The sequence below is a fragment of the Accipiter gentilis genome, chromosome Z (assembly GCF_929443795.1).
Source record: "Accipiter gentilis chromosome Z, bAccGen1.1, whole genome shotgun sequence".
Lineage (NCBI taxonomy): Eukaryota > Metazoa > Chordata > Aves > Accipitriformes > Accipitridae > Astur > Astur gentilis.
The window spans coordinates 69,806,229-69,825,818 of record NC_064919.1 but is presented as its reverse complement, the minus strand read 5'-3'; the positions used below and the strand labels follow the sequence as shown (position 1 = coordinate 69,825,818).

Below are 19,590 nucleotides of genomic sequence, written 5' to 3'. Positions count from 1 at the left end.
TGGTACATTCTGCAAACCTAATAGTACTTACTCCATGATGAGATTTGGGTTTATGTCTGTCTTGGGTGCGGAAGATTGAATAGCTGTGTATAGCTGTTAAAATGCTTTTTCCTACCCATATGTGTCTTAAGCCTGTGGATACAGTCTGCTTATGAGGTACTGTTTGGTATCCAGTTGTAGCCACCCTGCTCAGTTGTGTATGTGTGCTTAGGATTTGGAATTTTTGAATTTTGTTTTGGAATTTATATTGCGGGATTTTTCTTCTTTAAAATACTTTGTTTCATTCCATATCATGTCAATAATGACACTTTAATATGCACTGCCCTTACTGATGCATCATATAATCATTGCACTAAAAATCATTGCATACTGCTCACTACTCATCGAAGCCCAGCAGCCTTTCTCCTGAGGTGATGTGTTGCCTCTTCAGACCAATAAGATATTTTGCTGAAAAGACATATTTCTGTAGCAACTCTTGTTGAAATCAATACATTTTCAAAGCCTTCTGATTTTAATGAGGAGGGTAATTTCTGCCAACTTTTTTTTTTTCTTTTTAACAAAATGCTGCCAGTGTTACAGTTCCTTCTTTTCAGTGCCAGCACCACTGCTAACATTGATTTCTTTGCCTAGCTTTTGCTTCCCCCAACTGCATGCCCTACAGTTTGCCTTTTTCCTGCTTGAAGCAGCAGCTCTGGCTTCTGTCTTCTGAACCTTTTAAGTTTGTCAGTCAAACTCTCTTGCCATTGCTCACTGTGGTTTTTGGAGTTTTGAGTCTTGTTCAGAGGATTGAAAGTTTTAGGTAGTGACAGGTATTTTAGGGTGTGCAGAGAAGCATCTATGAGAGTGAAGTGTTTTCTGGTCTTCATATCTATTCATCACTTCCTGTAATTTTAGGGAAAAGGGCCACATGATTTAAGAGGTCCTTTCTACTTTAATTTTCCTATTTCCTATTAGCCATCTTTGTGTTTAAAAAAAACCACACTAAAGAGCCAATGCATGAAAAGAAGAAGAAAAAAAAAAAGAAACCAGAAAATATAAAATGTGCTCTGGCAACAGCTGGGAATTCAGCCCTTCACCATGAATTCTGATATTGTTTTCTGCTACATCACACTTTGCCAGTTACTAACTTTGTCATGGTGTAATTTCCCAGAAATAATTCCTGTTGCACTTTGATCTGCCACTCCTGCAGCCTGTGTGGTATGGCATTGCCACTGAACTTTGTTTGACTTCATGTAGTTCTAGTGCTTTGTAAACAGTGTTGGAGACTGATTAAGGAGTTGAATAATAAAATCAGTGGCAATATTAAATGCTAATTGCTATAGTATTGTGTAAAGACAGTCTACAATGACACATAAGGAAGTTTTGTAAAAATAAATATTTAACTCATGGCTGAAAAAGACCCTTAATACGCTATATATGATAGTACTCATTTCTTGCATTTTTTCCTGATACCTTCTGTTTCACTCTGGTTCATGTGCATCCTGTTTAATCATAGTAGACAATAATTTTGTGGTTAGCAGGATGCTAGCCAGATACTCTCTTGGTTTCTTAATTTCTGATGCTTCAGAAAGATACACATGCATTTTCCCAGAGTAGTATTGTGTAACTCTCTACTGTAATGGTTTATGTTAATTTTCAAAGGCAAGTAGGACCTGCTGATTTCTAATATAGATTAAGGCTAGTATTAAGCTCAAGTAAAGCTCAGGGTACAAGAGAAAGAATAACTAAGTTATTTTCTAGGACCTTTAAGGTGGGCAATTAAAGGTAGAGGGCTAGGCTTGGCAGAAATTGGTCAATAACTTTTTTTCAGGAGTGTATTGATAGCAGGTTAGACTAGTTAAGTCAAATAAGTGAAGGGGTTTAATAGCTCTGTTAATTTCTGAAAATCACTGTGTTGGTAATTGTCAGTTCTAAGCGTTAAATTCTGTGTATAGAGTGGCATTTTTTGGCCTACAGCATAGTTATGTCATTGAGATTTGTGGACCCTGCAAATCTACAAGGAAAGCTAATACAGCAGGGGGGGAAGGTAGTATAATAACTTCCAGTAAAGTATGAGGAGTGCAAGCTAAATGAAAGACAAAATTAAGTTTGCTTTGGGCACAGTTGGCGTAGATTTAGATCTGGGTTTAAAATTAGAAGAGTTTGTCTTCTTCGGCTTACTTTTTCTGTTTGTACCATGCAACAGCTACAAGGTTAGTTTTATGGCTAGCAAAAGTAAAATACAGTTGTGAATCTTAAGTTCTAGAAGTGAATCAGGTATAAAGAGTGATGATTCCTTGGTATAAATAGATTTTTGGGTTGGTGTTAATGTTGAGGCTGGGGAAAATAGGAGTTTCAGAGCCCACGTGACTGCTGAGCAGCATAAAGCCCATGAAGTAAGCACAAATAGGCATGTGCCTATAGGGTGCCTCTAGGGAGAGAATTGCATTTTCTAAACTCCGTGGATGGTGTTTGTCTTTAGTTTATGCCAATAGCAAGGGTGAGGGTTGGAGATAGGCTTGGAATTGGGCTTAGATTTGGGAACAGCTAGCGCTCAAGCATGCTTCTCCTCCTCTGCCTCTTGCTCTCACTCTGTTCATGAGTGAAACTATTTGCTTTGGGCTTCAGGACTCATGGCTGCAGAGCGATGCCAGTGCAGTGGAGAGATTTACAGCAAGTTTCATGACCAGACAGAGTGGTGCAGGGGTATTTCCAAGATCCATTAAGGTCATTCTTTGAACAGTAGCTGTCCTCCTGCAGGGACTCTGAAATACATTTGCCTTCTGGGAAACTTAGAAAAAACATGCAAATATTTATAAATGTACACAGTGCAATATTTAGTTTGACAGTTAATGCTGAAAAGCTGTTCCAGTTTCAGATATTGCACATGCAGTGCTGCCATCCTTTTTAAAACTGTTTTGTGTTTTCATGAAAACTGTTAGCCCTTTCTCTCTCGCAGTTAGCATTTTATAACTGTAAATAACTGTAGTATCTAACAAGGGGGAAGACTGTAACACCATGTCTTCCTCCTGTCGATCGCTATTGACTGGCTCCAGCCCTCTGTGTCACTACAAATGTTTGCAGGTTTTATCATCATTCAGCACATGACCGATGGAGTAGTTTCTCCTGATGTCTTGAGCTATGGTGGTTCTCGTTTTGCCTGTACAGAAAAGGCTATATTCCTCAGAAAATAACAAGAGGATCAGAGGCCTCCCTCACAGTCAGTGTAACGTACACAGTTTTTATATGGAGAGGTATATATATGAACCTGAATTGCAGGTTTAGAGATGCTAAAAGTACATAAAATCCTGTTCCTACTGCCTGCATAATCACTGTTTTTCAACAGGATGATTAAGAAGGAGGTAGGTATTTTTAAAATATTCCTACAGACAGAAAATAGCATCTGAAGTTACCCCAAACAAACTGGTAAAACAGAGTAACATTATTTGTGCTCTTAAGTTTGTGTTTAATTGAGATGAAATAAAATAAAAAAAAATGCAGTTAGCAGTATTTTCTTTGAGAAAGCTAAAAAGGACTTAAGCTCTTGCTTGTGCATCTAAAACTATTGGTTTTTTATCAAAGCCATTTTATTCAAACTAGTTATAAAATTGCAGTAGTAAAATCAGATGATCCCTGGAAAGTTAATATGATATATAGCAATTGCTTTGAAACAGAATAATTTCATAATATGTGTTCTTTTTATAGTGCAAGGTGTGTGCATTAGCTACCTATAAAATTTCAGAGGATGACAATTTTGCTTTTAGCAACCTATTTGACCAACTAAAAAAGATAGTTTCATTTGAAACTCCTTATCCTGTACTGGGGTCCCATTGCTTGTCCTTTTAGTGTCCCATAAATGTATTAATTACTACCATAGACTGTTCTGTATGAAAGGAAAGTCATATTGCTACTGGAGCAAATATCCACAGTCCCTGCTTTTAATAATCTGTTTCATTTTTGCATATCCCTTGAGATCATCTTCCTATGGTCATGTTTTGCCTTACCCTTTTTTCACTGCATGTTAAACTGTATAAAGAATTGTCCTTCTCTTCCAGCCCTACATGGCCCTATACTGTCTGCTGGTTTCACTCTCTCAGACAGTTGCGCTGAAAAATAGGTGTTCTTAAGCAGTATTCCCAGAGGTTGAATTAACTGGTTTTGTGAAGGCTTTCAGATAAAAATTAAAGGGGTCTTGAGGAGCAAATATCAGAGGGGAAACCTTATGGCAGATGAAGGAATGAGTCAGTGAATCACTTTATACTGAAGGCACAAATTATTTTAAGTCTTAACTTTCTTGTTGGGGATTAAATACTTCATGCAGCAGACTGTTGTCACCTGGAGTATTTTCTTTCTGACTCGGTGTTGCCAAGGTGTGGTAGTGTTCAAGCTCAGACATAAGCATTTGACTGTCGCTGAGCAGATCCTGTAGGAAATGCTTCTTACCAGTTAAAAGAATAACTTAAAAGGAATCAGTTAACCATTAACTGACAGGACAATATGTTTTTTGTCTTTCAATCCCCAACGTATATATTTCTAAATTGTATGCATCTGTATATATTAATATCTTTGCTGTATTTCTTCTGACATTATGACATAATGTCACAGAAACAGCAGTACACATATTTGAGGCAGCCTAATCCCCAGAGGCTTCTCCACCGAAGTCGCCCCTGGTGAATCCAGTGTACTAACATGCAAGTAAAGCTTCTGAACAGCTCTGGAGAAGACTCCTGAGTGCCTTAGGTGCTCTATCTGGAAAAGCCTCTTTACCTGTTACCTGCGATATGCTGTGCCACAGTGCTGCTGGACATTTCCAGGGTCATCAAAGACCTAATGAAGTTCCTTTTACTTCAGGTTGTTGGTTGGTTCACCCTGGAGTGGCTATCCCTCTAACAGAACTGGAGATATCTACGCATGTCCTGTTGGCATGTCCAAAACCACATGTAAAAGACTGAATTTACAAGGTAAGTTATAACAAGTAATGCCTTGCTACAATTGTTCAGTTTTTTCCTGTTTTTGTACCAGGCCAATCTATTTGTGAAAACTGGTGCCTGCCGCTGGAGTTGGGCCGGGTGTGTGGGCGCCCCGGCCTGTGGTGCCAGCTGCTAGAGACACGGGGGTCTCAGTGCCAGCTGCTGGAGCAGTTGGGGTATTTAGCCTCCAGCCATGGGGGCAGGAACGGTGTGTGTCCCAAAACCGGCTGCTGGGGGGGGTGAAACCTGGGCTCTGTGTCAGTGAGGGGCTCCGCGTCGGCGGCTGGAGCGGGACCGCAAGTCGCAGCCCAGGGGGCCTGGTGCAGCCTGCTGGGGCGGCAAGTGTCCGTGTCTTCCCCAAACCAGGGGTGTGTGCCTGTTCACTAGCAAACTTCCAGCTGGATCTTAGGGGGGCCTCGGGTCCAGGTAACACACAGGTGGCGGGTCTGTGTTGGTACGCTCAGGGGGACTTGCAGATGTGGAGTGCATGAGAGACAAGTGTATGAGTGGAAATGAAGCCTTTTCTGCCTCTGTGTGCTTGCAAACTAAGCATAAAATGGGATTCACTTTTGGCTACAGTGAAAATGTGGGGAAGCAGAGTGTGCTGAGATGCCTACTTTATTTGTGGTGCGGAGCATTTCTGTCCTCCACTGCTCCTTCCAGGTTTTTTTTTAAAGCCTGCTGCTGGATCAGAGGAGTCTGGTGTCCTGTGGAATGTAACAGTAGCTACATGGCTGCAGCTACTCAGCCAGACAAAAATACTCAATAGGTAGACCATTTCTTCCTCTCTTTTGCTTTCAGCTCTATTCTGGGCAGGTATTCTAAATGGCCATACTTAATTCATGTCTATAGTTAATGGTTAGCAAATTTTTGGCAAAGATTAGCTTTCCTTTCTTTAGTCTCGGAACTGTATGCAGTCATTTGGAAAAGGCATCTTAGCTTCTGAGAAATCAAGCTTTCGAAAAGGAATTCTAACTTACTAAATCGCTTCTACATCTTATTTACTCTTCTTTCATGACTTAATCTCCTTTTATTTCAGCTTTAATAAATATTCCAAATGTGACTGAGATAAAGGAAGACATGAACCTTGGCTTGACTCTGATACAGAACTCAAAAACAGGGGGATTTCTGGTACGTATCAAGGATGTATTCAGTACACACAGAACTTCCGGAGGAGAATGAAGAAACTAGAATTCTCCACATTTTTTGATAAGTCCAAGCTGAATGTACTTTATTCTGCCATGGATTAATACATATTTTGCATATTTTAAAATATTCCATCCCACTGTCATTACCTAGGGCTCAAAATCTGGAAAATTATGAATTCTGTCCTTTGTCATTTATCTAAATATCCTATGGAAGGGCACATAATTAAAGATTCTGTAATTTAAGTCAGACAAAATAGGCAAGAATATTTCCACAACGGACATCTTTAAGGCAGCCTTGTATAGTTCTGATTATGCTTTCAAAAGACAGTATAGGATCTCTCCTCCAACATATGCACTTGGACAGTGACTGCTCTCCTGAGATGTTAGGATTTCTAGTCCCATGGATCTGCAGTATGTTTTCTTTGGTTAGTGAGCTGCAGGAGGATGCATTTTCTATGTGTATGTTCTGCAAACCACTTTCCTTGGAGCTTGTAAAACAGATTGCGTAATTGAAAGGAAGTTAACTCCTGTTTAATATGCTTTTTTTACAGTCTTAACCATAAGCATGAAAACTGTTGGCAGTGTAGGTGTATTCCAGTTTGATGCATACATTGTAGGCATGTGCAGTAATTAAGTGAAACAAGAAACTACAGACAAAAGGGCTTTGAGACTCACTTTAAGCTTTGTATTTTTCTGTTCCGTCTTCCTAGTAATTGCAAAAGTATTCAAAAGTTTATTATCTTCATTACCACATAGCCCAGTTCATTGACATGCTTAAAAGTAGGTCTAATTCCAACCTTTCCAGCAGCTCTCTTCGAGTTTAGTAAAATTAATCATAACTTCAAATACAGCAACAGTGCTTTTCTTGATTGTTGGCTTGAGAAGATATTGATAAAAAAATCTTATTCTGTCTCTTGGTTAATATCTTTAATTACTGTTAATACTATCTTATTGTCCTGGTTTCAGCTGGGATAGAGTTAACTGTCTTCCTAGTAGCTGGTATGGTGCTATGTTTTGAGTTCAGCATGCAAAGAATGTTGATAACACTGACGTTTTCAGTTGGTTCTCAGTATTGTTTAGACTATAGTCAAGGGTTTTTCAGCTTCTCATACCCAGCCAGGGCACAAGAAGTTGTCACAGGACACAACCAGGGCACCTGACCCAAACTGGCCAACGGTGTATTCCATACCATGGGACGTCCCGTCTAGTTTAGGAACTGGGAAGTGGGGGCAGGGAATCGCGGCTCAGGTGCTAGCTGGGTGTTGGTCGGCAGGTGGTGAGCAGTTGCCCTACGCATCATTTGTCCATTCCAATACTTTTCTTACTACTGTTGTCATTTTATTAGTGTTATCATTATTAGCTTCTTCTTTTCTGTTCTATTAAACCGTTCTTATCTCAACCCACGAGTTTTACTTCTTTTTCCCGATTTTCTCCCCCATCCCACTGGATGGGGGAGGGAGTGAGTGAGCAGCTGCGTGGTGCTTAGTTGCTGGCTGGGCTTAAACCACGACACTTATGCATACCCACTTTCAATCAGTATCAGGAATTGCAGCGATTTAAAACACCTCGTGCAGAAAAATTTGTATTTTCTAATAATACTTGAACTTCTCTCTCTTAAAAAGAATTTCATGATTCATATGTTATTGACCGACTCTCCTTAAATTCCATAAAGTAACAAAAAAAACCCTTGCAAGCTAAGACATGAACAGTTAGCCACGTCTTTGGCAATAGGAGTTCTTTTTGACATAAGGAGAATGGGGTATTGGAGACAGGTGCTTAGCTGTGACTCGGCCTCAACAAATAGCAAAAGCCCCATGACTTAGCTGTGGCAAGAGTTGGACAAGCAGAGACTGTCTGCTTGTAATTGCCAGCTGCTGCCAGCCAGGACACTGTTCTGAGACACTGTCTCTGGCAGCTGGCCTCTTTGATGTGCTTTTTGGGTTGTGCTCATGGCTTCCTCCTCCCAGCTCACTGCGCTCCTTCCTCTTGTGGCTGCTTCTCTCTCAGCCTCCATCTACTTGCACCAGCCTGTGCTGCATCCATGGGCTGCTTGACTGGAGCATGACCCAGCCTGGCATGTCTGTACTGTATCTTGTGAGTCCTGCTGGTTCAGCTGTTTGATGCCATGTGATGGCTTCCTACCTTGAGTACAGGGCAGTCATTTCCACATGCTCATGACATTTTTCTGAGGCATGCTTAGTCCTGTTGGAAAGGTGCTTAAGAATTCCACTGATGGTTAACAACTTTTTTCCAGATTTCAGATGTAAGTTAGTACCTGTTAGTTGAAAGGAACAGCTCACATCTCCCTACATGTAAAATCTCCCTTCTATATTTAACACCCCACAATCATTCTCCTTTGTCCTTTGCTTTGCTAAACAAACACAGAGTTTTGTGGCTGAAATGCAACTTGTTAAAATACACTTCTCTAGAACATGAACAACCAGATCTATGCCATATTCCACCTAAGTCTTTTCAGGGCTCTATATAGTGTATTTGGTATTTCTGTGTCTCAACTGCAAGTGCGCTTCTTGTCATGTATTTCCTTTGGATGCTGGCTGTATGCTTATGGTCACCCTGCAATGAGCCAGTGCCCAGTCCGCCTGCTCCTCTCTCCCCTACTCAGTGGGCTCCCAGTTTATGCCTGCATTTCCTAACATTAGTCCTTAAGGGCAGTCTATGCCCCCTTATAATGTTGCATTTTTCAAGTTCATCAGTTCCTGATATGTGATCTCGCTGTTTTCCCCTGCATTAATGATGCATCTTAAATTTCTGACTCTAACAATGCTAGAACATTAGAGCTTTTCCCTTTTTTTGTTTTAAAGTGAAGATCAGCAAATTTATTAAAACATTTCTCGTTTTTGCTCTAAGATTAACATCACAGTTTTGAGTAACCACTAATGCAGAAGAAAACTAGAAAATGGGCAAATGAGATTGATCTAAAAAGGACTTTAAATTAAAAAGAACTTTAAAGACTAGTAACTCTCCTTCAGCTTCATAGTTACTAATATAGGTGATTTGTTCTGTACCTTCCACCTCTGTAAATATCCATCTTTTCCAGTAAAACTAATCATGCCGCATGTAGCAGCAAAAAACAGTGCTTATTTCAAGATCAGATAACGTAGATATACTTCCTTTCCCTTGTATAGAAGATCTGCGATCTTTTCAAGTATGTTAGAATAGTTTGATGTGGTCTACCACTGGTAAACCACTGTGTGATTTAGCTCAATTTCCATTTACTTCTGCCTTTAATTACCTTTTTCTCAATATTCTTGAGAAAAGGGTAATAGTGCTGTTCACTTTATCTTCTCTTCCTAAACAGTGATGCTGCATTTTCTGTTTTCCTGATTGGATAGGGCAATCAGAAATTATACGTGATAAAGCTATCATTTCTTTCAGAACAGATGAACAGAGGTTATGTTTTTTTCCTTGAGTTCCTAACATGATTTTCTTTTAAAAAGAAAATCCTTCCCTCCCAAATATCCTCATGACAAAATTCTATCTTTTTCATGTAGGTACTTTTGTACCTATCTTTCTAATATCAGAAGTGTGGCTGTCATGCAACCAGCTGGTTGATCCAGCTGAAAATGTTTCTTTTTACAGAGGCCATTTTCAGCAAAGAAGCAAGATTATTTTCCCCAGAAGGCAACAAAACACGTAGCCATAGCATATGTGAGGCCAGGGCCAAACTTCCTCTTTTAGTTGCAGCTAAATAGGACAGTGCGTACTGTGAGGCTGCACTCTCACGTGTGTGTCCGTGTCCGTGTCCGTGCGTGTGTGTGTGTGTCCGTGTGTGTGTCCTCTCTGCGTTTTTGCGATCTGCATGCTCATGGTTCTGATGCCACCTTCTGGTTAGTGGAAGTACTTCTTCGCACGCTTATGAGCGATGTGCAAATACCAACCCTAGTTTTAAAACAGTAATTTGTAGAGCAGGTGGCCTAAAGCAGCACAGATTCCTAGCAGACCAAGTCACTCTCTTTAGATGTTATAGCTGTGCATATTCTGGAGAGGCCAGCTTGCAGAAGGAGGCACTAGGATGATCATGAACAGAAAGTACTTTCAATGAGAAAGTCTGTGAAAGGGGTTACACTGTCACTGTGATTGCAAGGGATTTGGTCTGATAACCCAAGAGGGCTCCTCTGCTCCTATATACCTGTAGTCCTGCTTATTGTGCTTTTATACGTGGTTAGGTTGAGACAAATATTTGTTGTTTTTATAGTTTTTTTTTGTTGCTATTTTTAAGACTTGTGGTCCCTTGTGGGCACAGCAGTGTGGAAGCCAATACTACGCAACAGGAGTCTGTTCTGAAATCAGTCCAAGTTTCCAGATCCTAAGAAGCTTTTCTCCTGCTGTTCAAAGTAAGGCAACATGTGCAAAACAGATTCAATTAAAAAAACGTATCAAACGAAATCAAGATATGTTGTGTTGGGGACTCTTAATTTGGGATTTTTTAAAAGAAGTATATGCAAAAACAAAGTCCTGTGATTCACACATAAGAACTGACAAATCGTGATCCAATGCTGATATGAGTATGGACTCACTCCTCTGAATTCAGGAGACTGCACCCGCGCAGGCTCAAAATCTGCGTATGCTTCTATTGAGTCCTCATTCTGGCAAAACCTTCCTGATCTGAAGTGTTGCCTGTGTTTGACCTAAATATGCACCTCTAGATTTAGTCAAAGAGTTATAAGTATATTGAGACTGAAAGTGCTTTTAGTGTCCACTTTTTATTTTTGTTTTAGAGTGTTCCTCTGTCATAGACGTTGTGGTTGTCTGTGATGAGTCAAACAGCATTTATCCCTGGGATGCAGTGCGGGCATTTTTGAAAAAATTTGTACAAGGCTTAGACATAGGCCTTAACAAAACCCAGGTAAGTCAAAGACATCGTTGAGAAAGACCAACAAAAAAAACCAACCCAAAGGACAATGGGTTTTATTAGCAATTTTAAAGGAAACCAAATGTGCTTTAGCATAACTACAGTACCTCTCTCAAAGCCACAGATTACGCAGTTGTCCTATGTCTTTCAGTATTGGGTTTTTTATCTCACAGGTAACCTATTTCAAAATGAATTAGTAATTTGATTCAAAACATAAACCAACTGAAACAGAAGTCTAGGTTATATCTAGGGGAGTCAGATCTCTTTCATGCATTAGGTGTAAAAGTAATTAAAATATAGTCTGTGGGGATGTGGTAAAAGTAGAACAGATTTTTTGTGGGCTTTTCTTATAGCTCTTACTTTCCAACTACTGCACCTTTAAAATAGGAGTTTTTCCTGCTTGGTTACTATCTGATCTTTGAGTTCTTTTTTCCTTTTAATTTGATGATGGTAAGGAAAATTTTATTGCCTTTTTTTTTAAACATTTTCTGTCTTAACAGTTGTCAATTTTCCATAAATAGTTCTGGGAACAAAGACTGGAGCACTGGAAATCTCTCTCCCAAAGCCTGCCTTCTTCCTTGGGCTACTTTGGAAGTGAGGTGCTTAAAAGCTAGGCTACCTGCTCAGTCCTTTCTGAACCTCACCTTTAGCATCTTCTTTTTTCTTTCGTACTAAATGTACATCTTGGTGTATGTCTTTAGCTTCACCTGTATTAAAAATAAATAGGGTTTGCAGTGCTGTCAAGTAACTAACCTTTAGGATTTCCTTAGAAGAGATCAGACTGAGGTGCTGTCAGCTTGTAGAATTTTTGCTATTTACTCATTTTTCCCAGAGCTCTCTGTATTATTGCTATCCATCAGCTCTTCCAGAAGTAACCAAGCAAATATTTAATGACTATTTCAGATTGTTTGCATTAACATATTGTAGTCCATAACAGATTATATAAGGTGCATGAGCATTTTAGCTTTCTTTGTTTTCCAAATTTGTTAATATTAATTGCTTTCATATGTGTTGAAAGACAGTTATAATCCCATGTGCATCTGCAGATCTTTTACTCCAACCTGATAATAAATCATGATTCTATGTAACTGATTGTAATGCATGGTAATCTAACATAATTTCTTTATTGTATAGGTGGGTTTAATTCAGTATGCTAATGATCCCCGTGTAGTGTTCAACTTGAATACATATCAAACAAAGGATGAGGTTGTTAAAGCAATGGAGGGAACATATCAGAAGGGAGGAGATCTCACTAATACTTTCAAGGCCATTGACAATGCAAGGTAAAATACATGGATGATTACTGTGCAGCTATTGTTAACTTACCTTACAAGGCAGCGAGCACATCCTGAATTTCATTCCCACTGAGAGTGCACTTGGAGCCTCTGAGGAGGTTTCCAGTGCCAGACAGAATCCTTCAGGTACATTTACAGTGCCCCATGCAAAACAATACAGGGATACGTAAACTAGACCTGCTGAAAAGCAGTCTTTAACCATTGGGTTAAACTCTACCCTAAAGTAGTTCTGGTACCCAACAGAATTGTTTGGGCTGTCACAGATGTCTAAATATGACAGTGCATCGAATACCATGGACAAGCTTTTAGGAAAGATACAAAACCATTGAAAGAAGTAAAGTTTATCTAGGGATTCAGTGGGACCAGTAACATTCTTGTTCGCAGGTCAGACTTTGGTTGATTGCAGGGAAAATAAAATCTCTTGTCTCTTTTCAGTTTGTCACTGCAGCACCAGCAGCATGAAAAATAGGAAAAACTTAAACCAATGTGCTATGACTCTGAATACTTATACAAACCAGGTCTGTTTCTCAATAGAAAGATGCTGTTTTGCAGTTGAATAAAGGACAGAACTTTAGGCCAAAATACATGCTGAATCAAACGGCCTTGAAAAATTTTGTTTAGGAACAGACTCGGCTTTCAATGGAATCAATATTTGCAGTAGTATTGAGGAACATATTAATAACTCTTCCCCTTTTGTTTGAACTTGGTGGAGCCAATTCCTGGCTACTCTGGTGTTAAAAAACTTAATAGTTATGACAAAAAAAATACTTTTTATTTAGAAGTATTTGTACAAAAAAATATTACTTTTCCTGGAATGTACATTTCTATCAGAAATACCATCCAGTCCTACTTGTTTTTTTTTTAAAATTCCTTGATTACATTTCTGATAGCTCTTTGAGCAGTGCTTTGAGAAGAAGCTATCAGGAGCATAACTGAAAATTCTTATTGAAGATTGTTACTTTACAAATAAAAAAAGCACTGCAGATGCACCTTGTTCTAAGTCAGTGATAGACATCCATTACACTATACATACCAAATTCCATCCATTATATATTGACATGTGATAAATCCAATATTTTATAACAGACAGTATGCCTTCTCACCTGAATCGGGAGGACGTCCAACAGCCACAAAAGTAATGGTTGTTGTGACGGATGGTGAATCACATGATGGCTCCAACTTGAAAACAGTGATAGGTAAATGCAATGAAGACAATATAACCAGATTTGGCATTGCTGTAAGTAATACTATAATTATATATATTGTTGCAATTTTTGAAAGATTATTTTGGTGTGTATGTCTGAAAGTGCATGTTCTATACTTAAGCTGTATATAATGCATGCATTGTTACACTGGTGATACTGCAACTAGGTGAAATTAATCTTTATGTGTTAGCGAAATATTTGTCATCTTTAACTGGCTGAAAAAGCAAAACCAGTATTACCTGAGCAACTTCCATGGGTGTCTCCTTTGCTTTGGTTTATGTATTTTTCCTGTCTGAATGGTGCCTTGAATAGGAATACAGTCTGATAAGCAATTCAGTAATATGAATAAAGGTAATTTTTTTTAATATGTAGAATATTTACTCAAATAATACAGAATGAAATGGAGCAACACTATGATTTCCTTCACTACTCTTATTGTGTTCTTTTTTACTGAAGGTTTTGGGATACTTAATCAGGCATGAACTTGATACTAAAAACTTAATTAAAGAAATCAAAGGAATTGCTAGTCATCCAACAGACAAGTATTTCTTTAATGTGTCATCTGAAGCTGCACTACTGGAAGAAGCAGGAACACTTGGAGAGCGGATTTTTAGTATAGAAGGTAAAATACTTATTGTCTCTGAAAGATTAGGTCAGATTCTTTCAGCTGATAAGCTAAGGATTTTATTTACTTTCACCTTAGTGTAGCACTGTGAAAACGAGGGGCAGCTGGAGCATGAGCTAGCTGTTCCCTGCTCCCCAGGAGGGCTCTGATTTGCACAGGTGTTCCCCCAGCTACCCCACCCCTAATGAGCCTGAGCTTCAAGTTAGTTTCTGCAGTTTGTGGGAAATATTCCCTAGTTTCTGAAGTTTTCAGTCAAATTATGGGCTTCGGATATCCCCTGGGGGCTTGTCCGTATGCATCTAAATGTATTCAGAGCTATTACCACTGGAGGAGTAAAGGTATCTTTATGCTTGTCAGATTCACCTGTGTGAATGCTAAATAAGTGTAAATTTATAAAGCAAATCAGAAGACTAGGTTACTGATAACAGAACCAAAATGCTACAGTAATGCAATCTTTGTGGTGGGCACCTACCAGGTTCTATCCCTAGCATCACCCACAGTACTCTGTCTACTGTTTGGAGGAAGGTGCTGTATAGGTGATACAGAGACTCTTCTCCCTCAGAAGCCAGCTTTTTAAAGTCAAATTTAGACGTTGCTTGGGAGGCTTATAACCTGCCCTTAGCCCTCCCTAAAGAGCTTTTCATGGCAGCAGCCTTCCTGTGCTCAGGATGAAATCTTCCCTTCTCTTTGACCTCCATCTGTTCTTTACCAGACCCATGCTGCTAATCAAGTCAAGGGATCAGTTGAGCTCCCTGTCTTGGGTTTTGCTGAGTACTCCCTTTGAATTCTCATTAATCGAGTCCCACCCATCTAGCTTAGGAAATACTCCTGGACATCACAGTATTTTTCAAGACAATTACAACAGGTTTTTTATAAGTCCTATATGACAATAAATATTCATATTCTATTTGAAAGTTATGAATATACAGTTCTGAAAGCCGCTAATTTCAGTGTATTATTAGTGCTTCCGAGGAAACATAAAAAGAGTTTAGCCACAGTGACAAGACTGTGCAGACTGATTCAAGCCATCTTTATCATCATCTTCTGCCTTTTTTTGGAAGAGACTCATAGCATCATGGCTTCATCTTATCAAATTGCCATTAAATCCTCCAAATATTTTACAATTTATGAGATCTTAGATTTCCATTGTTTGTAAATGTTGGAAATGCTCTAACAGAATTGGTGGGTTTGGAAAAAATAACATACAATCCCTATATAGCTACACTCAGAGGCAGCAAGATGGGATCTCTTGTGTGGTTCTATAGGGTCAACCGTATGTGAATATTTTTTTTACCAGGTACAGATCAAGGTGATACATTCCAAATGGAAATGTCACAGGTGGGCTTCAGTGCATATTACTCACAAAAAAAGGTATGTGAATTTAATTATTTAATGATACAAATAGATGTACTTACATAGATATGAATGTTTAGAAGTGCAACAAACTAAGACTAATAAAACACAATGACCAATTTTAAGATTTTTTTACAAGCAGGAGTATGTCAAATTGTCGTCTTTTTTTTTTTTTTTTTTTTACTTGAATACCACAAAAATCACTTCTAATAGATGGTGTATATCTCTAAAATGAAAAAATATACATTAATATGTGAAGTTACATGAGTAACAGTTTCTTTCATGTAATGATTTTGAGATGTGTTAATCTAGTGATTTCGGTGATTTCTGAATTCACATAGCATGAAAAATTCAATTGCTCCAAGTTAATATTTTGCAGTTGAATAACTCAGAAGAATTGAAACCATACTGTAAAGCTGGTATATTTCTAGGCAGTCACCAAGATATAAATGAATCAAGTCTGAAAAGAATTTATCTAACATTTATAAAGTTAATAATATTTATTTAAAGCATATTTCACTCTAGAAATCAGAAATAATAATAAATCAGATACATTTTTCATGCTAATGATGTAAAATTCAAGTGTGGTTCAAGCAGCTTTCAACTGAGAATACAGGGAGGTTTTTTCTTTCTCGTAGCCCTTAAAGGTGAATGAAATAATTCTTTAAAAGTCCTCTGTATTTGCACAAATTGAAGTTTTAATTTACCAAGCACTTGGTGCTAGGAAATGGCAAAAATTAAGAAAGATTTGGGGGTTTCTTCAGGAAAATTACACATCCTATTTTTATTGCAGTTTTATGTAATGGTATCTCAGTTCAGTGAAGAATTTTAATGTGAATAATCTAAACTATGTTTGTTTTCTGTGTACAATTCTAAGATGAAGAAGTATTTCTGTATTAAATATTCTGTATAATAAGCTATATTAATTTGGATTTTAGATTTAACTGTTCTCTTAAGGGCATCTCCCTAGTTAAAGAATGAAATTTTGAAGCTCTTCCATCAGCTTCTGTGTGCTGTCATGGCACTTCTGTTGTCAAAAAGGGGGCTTTAGCTTTTTCTTAACAGTTTTGTTTGTGTGATCTTCAGTCTTCTGAGGATCATGAGTGCATAAAAGCATAGACTGGGCAAGCCCAACCCCAGGATGGAGAGGCTTAGGAAAGTAACACAGTGTTTAAATAAAGCCATTTTATCTTGAGTTGCAGTGCCATGGGAGCTAATGCAGTCACTTATCCTCTTGCAGTAGAGGGTGACAATTCCTCTTAATAGGGCAGTAAAGTCCTGCATGTAAGTGGTAACTATAAGCAGCTCCAGTCAACTGCTTGCAGTCATTAGACTGTGCATCAGTGCCTTAAACACAGTGATGTAGGAAATATGTATACTAAGTTCAGCTTCCCTCACACTTTTTCTAAAATAGGTAGCTCTAAAATACTGATTTTTATTTTTTAAAGGATATTCTGCTGCTGGGTGCTGTTGGGGCCTATGACTGGAGTGGAACAGTAGTTCAAGAGTCTTCAGACAGAGTCACCACCTTTCCAAGCCATGTATTTGAGAAGATTTTACAGGACAGAAACCATAGCTCTTATCTAGGTAAGGGCTGAAATACAAATATGGAAATGTGTCAAACCTTTGTTTGTTTTTTTTTTTTTTTTTATATTAAAGAACTTGGAAAATTCTGCTCTAGCTAGACTTCTGTTAAGAATGGATTTGAGAATATGAAAAGAATTATGCATCCAAAAAGATTTTATTTACTGGTTAACAGTTGGAATGGAATGAAATCCTTATTGTGGTTTTCAAATTCTACTCATATCGATGTGGTAAGCTGAAAAAAAATCAGGCTATGTCACAGAGACATAAGAAATCATGAGGTTTGAAAAGGCTGCTTAATGTATCATACTGATCATTATGGGTACCTTTTCTTTTAATATTTGCACATACTTCCCCAATTACACATGGATGAGAAGCTGATTGACTTGCTGTTGTTCCATCTGTGCTTGCTCTTTCCTTGGCCTTTCCCAGTTCAGTTTATAGTTTTAGAAATATTGCTGCAGTTTAACAGAGGTCTTATTTATAACCCACATATGTTTTCGGGTGCATGTTTTTGTGACCAACTAGACCCAGTCAGTTTGTATTCTTAGTTCATTTAAATGTTTTCTGCAAAGCTACAACGTGCTTGCTCTGGCGATTGATCCCTGAATAATGCTCCTACATTAAGCACCTATGACTTTCTTATCCTTGAAGTTATTTAATGCAATGCTAGTTTTGCAACTCACATGCTCTTTTCTCTATGGCTTAGCATTACTTGCATCCAAAACAATGAATAAACTAAACGTAACATAATGAGCAGTAGCTCTTTTGCATGTGTGACCTCTTCAGACTTTCTATTCCTCCCTTTTCTAGAATAATTCTTAAAAGGTCAGGTTATTCCCTTTCAGCTCTTCTCCACAATGCACTTTTAGAGTATTGGCCTTAATCTTTTTGGAGCCAACAATGTTGTTGCGTTTTCTGTCCTTTCATTTCCCTTCTACTTCCTTCTGTCCCACACTAAGACCTCTCTGTACTAGCTCGCTCTCACTAGCTAAGGGCTGCTAGTACATCACAGCTCACTAGACTGGCCCCCATTCTGCACTGCACCCTCTCACTTCAAATGGCTGTATGCTGTATTAATTAGGAATGTGTGGCCTTCACTTGCAGAATAAAATTTTGTTTTGTTGTTGCTTGTTGAACTTCTAGTCTCCAATCATGTTCTCTGCCTAGAAAAACAGTGTCCGAATCCAAATCTGAATTAGACTGGTATATGTAATGACCAAGGTGTAATCCATTTAGGCTGTGCTCCTCACATTGTCCTGTAGCTTGCTAAAGCTGCATATTCTGCCCAGTCACTGGATTTTGTTGTTCAGTTTAACTATAGTCTTTATAAAGGATGATTTTGTTTTCTTCTGTTAAAATAAATTTGCTGTAATTAAACCACAGAAATGTAAAATATGTACTAATGCTAGATTTATTGTGCTAATACATGTTTAAAATATTTGCAGGTATTAAAAGATGTTTTCTGAAAGCAAATAATGTTAGAATAATGGGAATGAGGATTAAAATGTTCAAAGAAGTTCAATCAACCTAAGCCCTTCAGCTGACAAGCTATTAATACAGCCTGTTCTATTCAGCCAAAGCACTGGGCTGTGGTTTGGTGAGCTGTGGGAAAATGCACTGCAAGCTTTGCAGAAGCTAGGTGTTCCTCCCTAATTTGAAGGCTGGCCCAAATGTTCACCTCATGTTTCTCTTTATTTCTTCATTCCAAAGATATTCTTTGCACTCTTTTTCCTATCTCCTTCACAAGCATGACATTTTTGTGGTCTTACCGACCACATGTTTTACCGAACAGGCTAAACTATTGTCCATGCTATCCTGCAAACTTGCTTCAACTTGATCTGTGTGTCATTGTTCTCTCCAGAAGACTATTGCAGATTTTACACATATGTGACAGCTTAACTTCCTGTCTGGAAGCATCATTCTCTGCAACTAACATACCAGATTGACTCATCCTCTGTGCTTTATGGATAACCAACTGACAACTTGTAGTTAATAGCTTCTCACACATGTTAAATGTTGGCTTCTCTCCCCAGGTTATTCTGTTGCCGTTCTCTCAACTCAGAACTCTGTCTATTTTGTTGCTGGCGCACCAAGATCCAACTACACTGGCAGAGTAGTGGTTTATGATGTTGACAGAAATGGTAATATTGCAATTGTGCAGTCCCAGAGAGGCGAGCAGGCAAGTATATTTTGGTCATGAATGCAGATTTTGCAGGCATCTGTTTTTATTGACACAGCAGTAAATTCCAATGCATTTGTTTTGAAAATTCCTCTTTCTTCCAATGCATTTAGAATCCACTTGAACTTTTCTCTGCCACTAGACAATTTTAGTGAGGTTAACTGAACTCTTAAACAGTATTTTAAGAAGTCATCCAATTAGTGATAAAAGATAATATGTAAAACTACTTAATGTATTATTCTGTCGACACCTCTAATTGGGAGAGACTCAGTAAGCTCCACTCTTCCTGAGAAGCTGTGAAGTAGATGACATCAAAAGAGAGATTTGGAAGCTCATTCTCTTTTTCTCCATTTGGAAAAGAACAATGAATTTAGAT

General features: G+C 38.4%; 1 protein-coding gene across 1 annotated transcript in view; it reads left to right on the top strand.

The window, feature by feature from the left end:
- ITGA2 (integrin subunit alpha 2) overlaps positions 1–19,590 on the top strand; it is a 72,741-nt gene that overhangs the window by 24,492 nt on the left and 28,659 nt on the right. The window contains exons 3-12 of the mRNA XM_049796178.1: positions 4,831–4,940; positions 5,989–6,080; positions 10,338–10,452; positions 10,837–10,964; positions 12,105–12,253; positions 13,352–13,502; positions 13,927–14,092; positions 15,393–15,466; positions 16,897–17,035; positions 19,069–19,214. Of these exons, the coding sequence (XP_049652135.1) occupies positions 4,831–4,940; positions 5,989–6,080; positions 10,338–10,452; positions 10,837–10,964; positions 12,105–12,253; positions 13,352–13,502; positions 13,927–14,092; positions 15,393–15,466; positions 16,897–17,035; positions 19,069–19,214 (1,270 nt within the window). The remainder of the gene's footprint in view (positions 1–4,830; positions 4,941–5,988; positions 6,081–10,337; positions 10,453–10,836; positions 10,965–12,104; positions 12,254–13,351; positions 13,503–13,926; positions 14,093–15,392; positions 15,467–16,896; positions 17,036–19,068; positions 19,215–19,590) is intronic.